At 46.8% G+C, this 12379-nt stretch overlaps 1 protein-coding gene across 2 annotated transcripts in view; it reads left to right on the plus strand.

Moving 5' to 3' along the window:
• The window catches only part of atrnl1b (attractin-like 1b), a 116181-nt gene that overhangs the window by 88952 nt on the left and 14850 nt on the right, over nucleotides 1-12379 (plus strand). For both annotated transcript variants that reach the window (XM_012814627.3, XM_012814628.3), the window contains exon 27: nucleotides 4086-4193. In XM_012814627.3, the coding sequence (XP_012670081.1) occupies nucleotides 4086-4193 (108 nt within the window). The remainder of the gene's footprint in view (nucleotides 1-4085; nucleotides 4194-12379) is intronic.

The raw sequence follows: 12379 nt of genomic DNA on the forward strand, positions 1-12379 counted from the left end.
CTGTCTTTCCATCCATTTCCATCTCTCTCCCCAGCTCTCTCTGTCACAAACATTCTTTTTTTCTTGCCATCTGCTTTCAGTATGTCTTTTTTTCTGTCTTTCATTTTGGTGGGGTGTTTCTCTCTCTCTCACACACACACACACACACACACACACACACACACACACACAGTGGTTGATGGAGATGAATGAAACCTGTGGTAGTGTGTGATGGGTGGGGCTTGTCGGGGTAATTTCAGATGTGATGTAATTGATTAAATCTTAAATCATCACACATTTTACCCCAGTGGCAGGGTGCCGGCCTGGTGCAAATGTCATCAGCGTTTGATGAACACCAAGGCGATTATCATGCCGCACACCAGAGAAGGGGAGCGCTGATAAGGCGGCAGACTTAACCCCTTTGGTCCTCCTCTTTGCACCTCCTGCCCCACTCTTTCGCTCTCTCTCTTTCTCTATCTATCTCTCTTTCTCTATCGCTCTCTCTCTCGCTCATTTGATACATACAACATATTCACACACATTCACACAACTCCCACCACCACATACACACACACTCACACACATACATCCTCAAGCACGCATTCACACTCACTCCATAACTCAATTTCCTGTGTGTGTGTACGACTGCGCATGGTTGGGCCTACTCCTGAATTCGGCGGCAATCCTTTCTGCCCGATTGTATCCTCATGACTTCTGTCAGAGGCACCTGGCTGTATGGGTCCTAATTCAATAGCGCGCGCCATGAATGATTCAACAGGCTTCTTAAGCGTGTTTGGCACTCTGTCAAAGCAAGGCATCGAGCTGTGCAGCTGAATTGTGTCTCACTGTGATTTGTCCAAGACACCAGGCAGAAATGTTTTCCTTTTTTTTTCCTTTTTTTTTCTCCACAGTAATACAGCTTTGCAGCCCCCTTCCCCATCTATAAAAGCAATAGAGTCTGCTTTGTGCTTGTTTGAGAGTGTCTTATGCCTGGGAGTCTTATTGGGCTTCTCTCTGTAAATAAAGGGCCACTGAAAGCGTGGTGTCAAAGCTGACTTTGAATTGGAGCTTGCTGTTCTTCCCATGATGATGATGATGCCTAGATGCATTAGTGTTTAGGCGTCCCATACGTCGACTCACATGAGATCAGCGTTCATCAGGGGGATTGGTTTTTGCTTCTTTCTGAATGGGGGGTGATGTTGCTGTCATTCAGTTATGTCCTCTCTTCTATGGGCCCTCTCTCTCTCTCTCTCTAGCACCCTCCTTCTCTCTCTCTGTGTCTCTCTCTCTCTCTCTCTCTTACTCTCTCTCTCTCTCCACGGCCATGCTTGGGTCATTTCACCATTGTGTTTCAGCAAATTGTAGGTGCAAACAATTAAATGCTTAGTGCCCATTATTGAGCCATTACATTTTTAACAGGGTGTCAGTTTAATATTTTTTTATTTTAATCTGGTTTGATGAATGATGCGGAGCTCTCTTGGGCCACTTAATGTCTGCACACACACACACACACACACACACACACACACACACAAACACACTTTTATTTATTTCCTTTATTAGTCAGCCAGGTTTTAACATTGTCATCACTGGCAGGATGAGACCGAGGTGCTGTGATTGTCATTTAATGCACTGGAACATTGACACCTTTATTCAGCCATTTCCAAGAGATGTAGTTGCCTAAGAGGGTCAGCTCTTGAGCGTGTGTGTGTGTGTGTGTGTGAGAGAGAGAGAGAGTGAATGAGCTAGTATGAGTAGAGTCATAAGGGTTATGTCTGTCTGTGTGTGTGTATCCTGGCTTGTGTCAATTGTGTGAGTGAAAGTGTGTGTATAGCTGCATTCCTCTGTTTGTGTTACCGCGTGTGTGTAATTCTACGAGTATCAGTGCATGCAGCATTAAACCAGCAGAGTGACGACACAACGGCTTTGCTTTGCTTGCTAATCTCTGAAACAATTAGAGCTTAATGTGGCTCACTCTTGCTCATCGCAAATCCAATAGCAATCAAGCCCATGTCCTTGGCACCTGAAACCTGGGTTTAGATATCGACCGTCCTCGGGGGGCGGGGGGGGGGGGCAGCTGACGGGAGCCATTGCGCTGCTCTGTTTTACGCTTATCGATTAACCCTTCGGCGACGGCCACGGCCACATCACCGGCACCTCCACCCGTCGGTGTTGAGAGGAGAGCGACTCGTCAGACGGACGGTGAAATTGAGATGTCAAGCCAAGCAAAACTGGGCGCTCCAAGAAGCCTTTTCAGCCGCTTCTGCAAGACTTGCCCTTGCTTATTTTGTTTGTTTGTTTGTTTGTTTAGGTAATATCTCTACTTAGTTTAAAGAATATTTTACTTTTTTTTTTAGAAGATTTTATATTTCATGGCAAGGCACTAGCTCCTGAGTGCCCATTGATGAACGTTGTCAGTGATCCGAGTGTGGCCCCCGTACTTCAGCTTTTAAATCTGGGAATGTCTTTTTCCAAGCTGCGGTTGAGTGAAGCCAGCAGACCCAGCCGAATGTGTTTTTGTTTTCAAAAAACAGAATCGTAGGAATCGAAAGAAGCAAGGAGTCCTTTCGGTCCCAAACAAATCGATACAAAGGTCTCCTTCAATTTCTGAAGTAAAAGGAGAGGAAAGGGAAACTCTTGTTGTTATGGGCGGCGCAGCTGAGGGGCTAACGCTAAGACTGTCGCCTCCCACCCTTTTGAGGGGAGAAGCAGTAGTTCCTGGAAGTGGTGGAGATAGGAGGAAACACAATGCCATATTGCAGCAACCCACGCAGAGCCCACAGCGAACATATGTTGCTCAGTATTGATCTGCAGTAGCTCTCTCTCTCTCTCTCTCTCTCTCTCTCTCTCTCTCTCTCTCTCTCTCTCTCTCTCTCTCTCTCTGGTTCACATGCCCTGCCCTCCTTCTCTCGATTTGTTTCCCTTACACATATGTTCTCCTGTAACATAATCACAGTCTCCCGTCATGCGAACCGGTGTTATGATATTGATGGTGGGGGAAATTGATTTGAGGGTCATGAGTTTTTAAAACATCTCGATTTGCAGTCATACTATGCTTTAAACGCTTTGCACACACACGCATACACCCACACCCACACACACACACACACACACACACAAGCACACACACACACACAAGCAGACACGCATACAAACACACACTCACAAACACACACACACTAACTCTGTGGAGTAGATTAATTCGGTATTTGATAAAATACGTTGGAATTAGCAATGGAAACGACTGTATATTGTCAAAATGGGGAGGAGATCAATGCGGCTCTGCATCTGCCGTTCAGCGAGAGCATGGTATCGGCACGCTGGTGTACCGCAGCCCCAGACGACTGTTGAAATTAAGCAGGATGCATGATTAATTAGACGGCACCCCTGGAATACTGATGCCTGGGGAATCAATGGCAGAATAATTGCTTGTCATGCGTGTTTGCGGCAAAAGAGAAATTTCTCCCATCCAATCTCTCGTTCGATTGGACCAGACACATGTAAAGTTTTTGGGGGGTTTCTTTGCCTTCATCTTCTTTTTTCTTTTCTTCTTGTTTTTTCACTGAACGAAAGAATTACTCAACCACCTGTTTGGGTTGTTGTTGGCGCTGAGCCAGGCCTGTCGAGTCATCCCCCTCTCCATTTTTCATTTGGTTGTTGTTATTTCTCCCCTTCTCCAAATTTTCCATCTCGTTCAAACGTATCGGCGACCTGCTGTTGTTGTCATCCCCGACCCCTCAGGTGCTCCGAGTGGCCAGACGTTCACACACCAAAGCCCCTCCCCAGACCTAAACCGCCGCCGTGGTGCGAACACTGCCGGACATGTTATTGGGCTGTCCGTCGTCGGCGTTGTTTATTCAACGGCCCACCAGTACGCTGTTCTCATGCTGTTGCTTTTAGAAGTCCTATGTGTTGCATTTCAATGTGCTTGTGGGGGCATCTCCTTGACATTTGGTGTTTTTGGAGTTGTCCCGTCCCCCCCCCCACCACCACCCTACAGCACTGTGTGTGTTTGGGATGCAGTTTCTGTTGTATTAAACTCCTTTGTTCTTTCTCTCTCTCTTTTTTTCTTTTCCCTTTCTATTTCTCTCTCCCTCGCTGTGTAGCAACTGATGCGGGAGCGTCAGCAAATGGCGAGTCGGCCCTTTGCGTCCGTGTCTGTGGCTCCAGAGGTGGGCTGTGAGTACGTGAAGCTGCTGCAGGGAGGCTCTGAGGTAAGGCACACAATATGCACAGAATGTCTCCCTTACATTACCCTCATAGATATAGATACACATACAGTACACACATATGTAATATCCATCTCTTACACACACACACGCACACATGCACACACACACTCAACTCCATATAGATACATGTATATCCAGTGCATTTATTGCCCACTCACACTTAACACACTCCCTCGTCCACATCCATGCTCATTTAGTCTATGTTCTTTTCTATGTGCACTTTTGGGTGTTTTGTACAAACACACACACACAGGCATGTCCACTCAGACACACTTAAAGCTTATATACATTAGAACCATGTACGCCGAAACACCAGGTGAGTGAAGTGCTGTCTGATCCATTGCAATGCAATCAGGTACAATACACACACACACAGCAGGCAGCGACTGGAATGTCACTCCACAATCCATTAGAGGGGAGCCAAGTGGCACTCAAAGTGCATTACGGACAGTTGAAGGGCACGGTGCGAAACACGAGGTGCCCGAAACAACAGGTCCTTTAGTCACCCAGCCAACGGCTGTTAAACGCTAATCACACATGCCTTTGTTTACAGAGATTCATTTATCTGTGGGGATTTTGCCTGTGTGTTGTTTTTTTTTACCTGTCCCTGCTCAAACATATTTTTGGTCCGTTCTGCAGAAAAGAAAAAAAAAAACACACGCACGCCGAATACTGTTTGCTTTTCCGGCCCTTCAGTGGTCGATGCTGACATTTCATCGTGCACCAGTCATCTAAATGCCACGTTATTATTTTTTTTGAGGCTTTAGGAGGGAATAATCGTGAGCCGCATGCATGAACGTTGGGTCAAAAGCACCTGCGATTGCTCTTAATCCGCCTCCTGTTCTTAAATTAGAACGTTTGAGAGGCGAGTGAGACCTTTTCGAGCTTTTCCATTTCCATCAGATAAGGCGAGTGCACTTATAACGGTGCAAATATGAAACTGACAAACATGTTTTTTTTTTTGGTTTGTGTATTTTTGGGGGTCCTCCATTTCTCTCTCCCCACTGTTCAGGCAGGGTGCAACACAAACAACTTTCATAAGAAAACTATGTTTGAACCTTGGACGGGTCTTAACCGAACAGGCGTTTGGATTTGTGTGTGTTCTGTCTTGGATTTGAAGTGAGTTTTATATGTTGTTAAAGAAGGGTTCGGAGGAGTTCTGTGAGGCTACCATAGTCAACTCACTCCTAATTGGAATAAAGATGTAGTACTAGCTCCAGTATCTTTCCATTTCAACGAATTTCACTTTGCTCTCATTCAAGTGGGCGACCATTAGTGTCTACATCAACACAGTTGGGGTAGCTAGACCACTGCCGATCTTTTTTTTTTTTTAAGCACTCAAATGTTTGAGTTAGCTAACAGGCTAACCGCTAAACTTTGCAGACACCATAAATACACTTTGTGGAAACTCCAGGATAGCCAGGCTACATGTAGCCTTAGTATGAAAACATTGATGTGATTTAAATGATGTCTGGGCAACCTTATTGTCTCCATAGGGAAAATAGACCCTTGTAGATATTCATTTAGTACGTGAAGTACTTGGCACGGTGGCTCAGTTGCTAGCACTGCTTGCACTGCCGCCTCACAGCAAGAAGGTCATGGGTTCGATTCCCGCATGAGGCCCTGTTGGCTCTGGGGGGCAGATCCTCCCCAGAGTGCACAGTGCTCAGGTGGGCTATCTCCTGGGCCTTTCTGTGTGGAGTTTGCATGTTCTCCCTGTGTTTACAAGGGGTTTCCTCCACTAAGGACCCCAACAGAAAAAACATGCAAAATAACAGAACACATGTCCATCCCAAAGATGGACAGTTCACTTCACTTGGTCCCCGGGCGCTACAAGCTGCCCACTGCTCCTGGGGTGTCCTTGAGGAAGGACGGTCCAGGATGGGAAAAAGCAGAAAATAAATTCACCGCGACCTCAGGCCTACCTGTGTGTGTGTGTGTGTCCTGTGTCGCCTCCATATATGCACGTGTGTGTTCCAGTGTGTCGTGTGTGCCATTAAAAAAAAAACCTGACAAAGGTCTTAATTGTAATTATTTAAGCATTGGAACCCACCTTTTCAACAACCTGACAGGCTAACCGCTAGCTAGCTTCCCAGCTATGCACTGCACAGTACCACGACTACACTTGCTACGAACAGGACCAAGCCAAACATACTCACTGTTTTGTGGTCAAGCAAAATTCCTGAGGTGTTTCGCTGTGTGGAAGCAAGGCTTGAATCATCATACTGAGGCACATTTTATTGTCTACTTTCAACTCAATAAATACTACTGGTATCTTGATCGCTCTCTTGAGAGGATCAAAAACGCTGTCTGGAAAAGCATCTGTAGAAAACGTTGGAGTGCCAACTGTTGTCTGCTGAGGAAGACCCATGACTGTGTTCATTTTCTCACTTCCGTGCCGTGTAACTTTACCGCCAGCCTGACAGAGAGATTAATACCGCGAGAGATTATGTGCACCTTCATAATTCAGCACATCTCAAATCTAATGATACAGCAAATGGAAATTTCTTTTTTTATGTCCGTTTCGTCCTCTTGTGAGTTCATTTGACGCGGACTAGTTATTAATTTCTGACTCCTCCGGCATCATCAATAGGCTCACTGCATCCTCTGTCTGCCGTCGAAATCTACCTCCACACACCAAAAAACATTTAGTCACGTTCGCCAGCCCCACCCCTCCTTTTTCCCGGCGCGTTCTCACGAGCGCCGATCAAAGCTGACATGTTTATCTATTCCCGTGCCTGGCGGCAAATGCGGACTCCAGATGTGGATCCGCAAATACACTGACACGCGCACGCACAAACACACACCATCGCCAAGTCGCTAGCACCTGAAGGTGAAAAATGTGCACGATACCGCCGTTCTGTTTCATAAAGGTTAATTAAGCAACATCTGGCGTGCCAATCAGTGTTTATGCCGCGGCGCACTCGGCATCGCACTGCGTAAACACCTTGCGCAAAACGAGCGGGCGCTCAATTCTGGCATTTACTGGCAGGGTTGGCTAGGGTGGAGTTGGGGAGCTGATGGTGCTGTCTTCACCGTTCTCCCTGAGGCCGTGATTAACAAGAGCTAACTCTGCGTAATGTGTTTGGAAGCCTGAGTTTCTATCAGTAAGCATTCTGTGCCCAGGAGGCTGCTGTTGACATAATGGGTCAATTTTGGCTTCTTGGTGGTGTGTCTGGTGTGTGTGTGTGTGTGATTGAGTGCATTTTTTTTGTTCTTCCTGGAAGTAGTTTGGGTCTATATGAGAGAATTGTGCCTCTTAAGATGAAGCTGAGACATCAGATGTTGCTGTCAGGCCAAACATCTTTTGAGGGGTGGTTTTGGATGGGGGCAGGGGAGGGTGATGGTGGAGGGGGGCGACATGTTGTTTTTTTTTTGTTAGGGTTGGGGGGCTGCTTTTTCTTTTCTCGGAAGCGTAATAGTTTGGCAGCGCACTTGGCATTAAAAGCCTTTTGGATGGAACCTCCATTAGATGCTCAATCACTGAAAGTGTTGACTCTGTGTGTTTGTGTGTGTGTGTTTGCGTGTTTGCAAGAGAGAGAGCAATTGTGCGTGTGTGTGTGTGTGTGTGTGTGTGTGTGTGTGTGTGTGTGTGTGTGTGTGTGTGTGCCAGACAGACCAAGTAAGTGAACAGAAAGATGGATAGATAGATCTTGTTTTTGCACTTCCCTGCAATATCCAGCGTCTCTCAGCTTGTTCCTCTCCCTCTTAACTTGGGCAAAACCATTAGTTAAAAGAAAAAAAGAGCTGAAGACGGAGAGCCAGGCACAGAGCGAGAGCCAGGCCAAAAAACAGAAACGAAGAGAGAGAAAAGGTTTCACAGAAAAAAAGAAAAAAAAACGGTCAGAGAAAGAGTGCTGTGGAGAGAAATAGACGCCAAGAAAATAAGAGAGACAAAAGGGTATTTGGCAGTAGAGGTCAGAGTGATCCACTCTGGTGCTGTGAGCGGGAGTGTGTTTTAAACAGGGGCTCTGATGACACAGATGTCCATCCCAGTTCTCATCCCCCTCCCCTCCTCCCCAGACAGGCTCAGCCCAGCCCAGCCCAGCCCAGCCAGGCCTGCGTGGCACTCAGCATATGGAGCCACTAACAGACACATAGTGTGATGGATGAGCACTGTCACTGGCCACAATGGAGAGAGGACCCTCCAAAAATCCCAATATTGGTGTGTGTGTGTATGTGTGGGAGGGTGTTTGTGTGTGTGTGTGTGTGTGTGTGTGTGTGTGTGTGTGTGTGTGTGTGTGTGTGTGTGTGTGTGTCATCCACACAACAAAGTATGGTACACATTCTCATGTGTACTCACGGAGATCTTCCATGTGTTATCGTCTCTGTCGCAGTCTCTCCATCTCTGTCTTCTCTCTTCTATACTCTCTTTCTCGCTCTCTCTCTCAGCTGGTGCTCCAAGTGTATGTTGCATTTTGTTTGGCAAAAGTAGTAGATTGAAGGACATAAAGTCTATTTAGAAGACGAATCGTTTAGATTAAGGTTAATGAGCGTGTTTGCATTTCTTTAAAGAGGTTAGGATCCAACTCAATCCAACCTAAATGGTGCAGAAACACCTGAAAAGTCGCATAGTCTAGCAACAGAGACACTTCATGTTTTGACAGGAGAAGTATATTCCTCTTCACAGTTTGACTGCCATCGTAAAAGGAAACCGTTCGGATCAAAGAAAACGAGACACCCAAGCATGCCAAAGTCAAAGTCAGTTTATTGTGGCACAAACGACACACAGCAACACACACGTGCATTTAAGGTGGCAATGCATACAATGTTCCGTTGATGCTCAGGCTTCGTTACAGGAAAGAAACATGTAGATTTGCACATAAGACCTCCGATACGATATGTCTCCATGTGAACGTTAGCATTGTTTTTCATTTCTTTTGCATTTCCATATGTCTTTGTGATTGTTCCCCCCCCCCCCCCCCAGTTTTAAACCTTGTTGCTTTACTCTCAATACTTAAATGCGCTGGGCATTACCACTCTCTGAGCCTCCAAAGGGACTGAAGGAATTCAATTTGGGAGGCTAAAGGCTCAGTAACATCCAGGCTTGAGCACAGCTTAAAACTAGAGGTATATACAACCAGCCCTGACGCATATTGAACACATCTCCTAGATCACTCTATCTTGTATTCTCTGGTCCTATTACTTCCTCCCTCCGTCCTTACCTGCCCACTGTTGATCCCACTGTCTTGGGAAGGGGGGGGGTAGTTGAAGAGCAAGTGCAATGGAGAAAATAAGGAGGAAGGAGAAGGAAGAAAACACGAGATCTCAATGGTGTGTCTGAGAAGACGAATGAATAATATCTGGAAGAATTTGAAAAATAAAACCCCTACTAACGTGGGCTCTTGAAAAATGAAAAGATCCGCAGTCTCACCACCACAAGTATTAGTATAGACCGTCCAACCTTTTTAAATGGCTTGGGGCGGTCAGCCTCGACATTCATTGTTTTCGACATTCACAGCTTGATTCGGGGTCTCGGGCTCCGGAAGGCCAGGGATCCAATTAAAAAGCCGAGAGTATCGTCCTCAGTTTTAATAAATGCATGAGCCAGTGATGGGGCTCGGCCTCCCATTTGCAGTAAATCTGAGGATGGACGCTGAGAATCGTGTTTACAGCCCAACACCTGCAGAGCCCTCATTTCGTTTAAGGGCCCTCTTGTTGTCGAGTTTTAAAAAGAAGAAAGGAGAGAACAGAGAGGGAGAAAGAGAGAGAGAGGGGGGGGCAGGGAAGGGAGAGAAAGACGAAGATGAGAGGAGGGCATCACTTGAAGTAAAGCAGCGGCTTCTCTCTTAAGCACATTTCTCCGAGCCCGTTTTCTCTGCCTTACCGTGTGCATTGTTCGAAGCACAAAATGTGAGCGAGTTCTCAGCAGAGGATTGGGTAGGTTTTTTCTTTTGTCAGTGTTCTTATGCCCCACACTTCTTAAGCTTCAAGGTCTGTGTCTAATTTTTACGTTTTCTGTCGGTGCATAATAGCCGTTATCGGCTTCGTTGGGGTTTCAGCGGTCGACGTTTTAGACAAAAGAAAGGGCTGGGTGCAGAACATCCAAGGACGTCATCACGTGGTAAATACTTCCTCGCATCATTTAGCGCTGTTTAACATGCGCTCTCCCCTTTCCTTGCCATTCAAATCAAATGCATCTCCCAATTCCCACTCAAGCTTCTAGCGATGACTGGAACTGATTTAACCTTCTCTTACGCCTTAAACGTTATCGCTATTTATTAGCCGAAATCGTCCGAACACTTTCTCTGTAACTCGCAATGGCGCGCAATTTGATTACACCTTAATCGGTCTGGTGAAAAAGCAGGGGGGCTTAATGGCAGACGATAGCAGCAGCGAATGAAAATGAGTAAACAAAGCATGACAGGGAAAAAAGACAAAAACTCTGGGGGCTTGTAAATCAATACCAGGTCAGATGGACTAGACGAGGCTTGATGGCTTGATGATGATGGGGGGGTGATGGGCTCCAGTAGGGGGGGGGGGGCACATTTGATCCATGCCCTATATTTGCCTGGCGTTATAAAGGGAAGATAAGGGCCCGGCATCCGCTGGCCATTGGTCTGCAGACAGAGGAAGGGCCTGGGGTGTGTGGGCGCAGTGGGGGGGTCAGTGAGGGTGTGGGGGGATGTAGTCTATGGCCGGGGCTGTGGGGCTGTGGGGCTCTGGCGCAGTGGTGCTTGTGGGGTTCCATCCTGCCCCGGGGGTGGAGTGAAGGGGGGCTGGGGGGGAGCAGCTCTGTTACAAAGGGAGGTTTCATCCATGTTGTGCTGAGATGGCTCTAAACAGAGATGTATGATGGCACTGAACTGCCCTGTGTGTCTGTGTGTCTGTGTGCATGTTCGTGCGTGTGCTTTGTTTGTGTGTGTGTGTGCGTGTGAGCGTGTGCCTTTGTGAGGCTGCAAGTAAGTATCTGAACCTGACGTGTTTGTATGAAAGATTGTGCATAGTATATGTTTTGTGTTTGTGGCCCTGCAGGGAGATTCACCACTGTGTGTGTGTTTATGTCGGAGACTGCAAGAGAGACTGCGTATTTATATGGGTGTGTGTGTGTATGTTATGAGCTTGTTTGTGAGACTGCAGGGAGATGTTTTGCTTTGTGTTTGTGTACGTTGTGTGTGCATGTTTTTGTCTGTCTGCATGTATGTATGTGTGTGTAAGTGGCTCTATGAGGTTCTGGAAGAAGTGTGTGTGTGTGTGTGTGTGTGTCTGTGTCTGTGTGTGTGTGTGTGTGTGTGTGTGTGTGTGTGTGTGTGTGTGTGTGTGTGTGTGTGTGTGTGTGTGTGTGTGTGTGTGACGCTGCAGAGAGATGGCTGATGGGGACTGCACTGCAGCATTAAGTCCGTGGGCCAATTAACATGTCCAGAGGAGGGGAAAAACAAAAAGGCATCTGTCTGGACCAACGACTCTGCATGTCTGTACTGGGCCGTGTGACCAGGGGGTCAGCAAGGAGAGAAGAGAAGAGAGGAACAAACGAATGAGGGATGGAGGGAGAGAGGAGAGGAAGGACAGGAGGAAACACAAATCACGTATAGTGGAAAAAAAACCGTGTGGAAAGTCGAAGTGAGAACGAGTGAAGGAGAGAGAAAGGCGAGAGAGAAAAAGAAGCAACGAGAGAGTGAAGGAGAACGAGAGGGGCAAGAAAACGGAGCGACTTTAATACAATAAAACACAAATCACGGTGCTCAGGAAACAGAGGGGGAGAGGTTGGGGGTGAAAAAAACTGTGTGTGTGTGTGTGAGTATGACAAGAGAGCGAGAGAGAAGACAGACAGACAGAGACATGCTATGTATGCAGCCAGGCATGCTCAGGTTAATTTATGTGCCGTCCAAAAAATGAGTGCCATAATGGAACGCTGTGAAACGATGCTTTTTAATGACTGTGATTACCGCTCTGGAGGAGAACAGTAAAACAGTTTGTGCTGATGGCATTCTCCTTCACTCGCTCCCTCTCTCTTTCGCCATCTTTCATCCCCGTCTCGTTCCCTTTTTTCTCCTCCGTCTTCCTCCCTCGTTCTTTCTCGTTTGCGCTCTCTCTCACTGCAGCACACAGGCTAAAAGCAAAGCCTTGACCACAACACTAGCTTTCTCTCTGCTTTTTTTTCATGTTTTATCAGTTCCTCTCTGTCACATCCCTCCCAGTCTGTTCTTTTCATTCTCTCTCTCTCTCTC

Source organism: Clupea harengus, chromosome 23 (genome assembly GCF_900700415.2).
Source record: "Clupea harengus chromosome 23, Ch_v2.0.2, whole genome shotgun sequence".
NCBI classification, from domain to species: Eukaryota; Metazoa; Chordata; class Actinopteri; order Clupeiformes; family Clupeidae; genus Clupea; species Clupea harengus.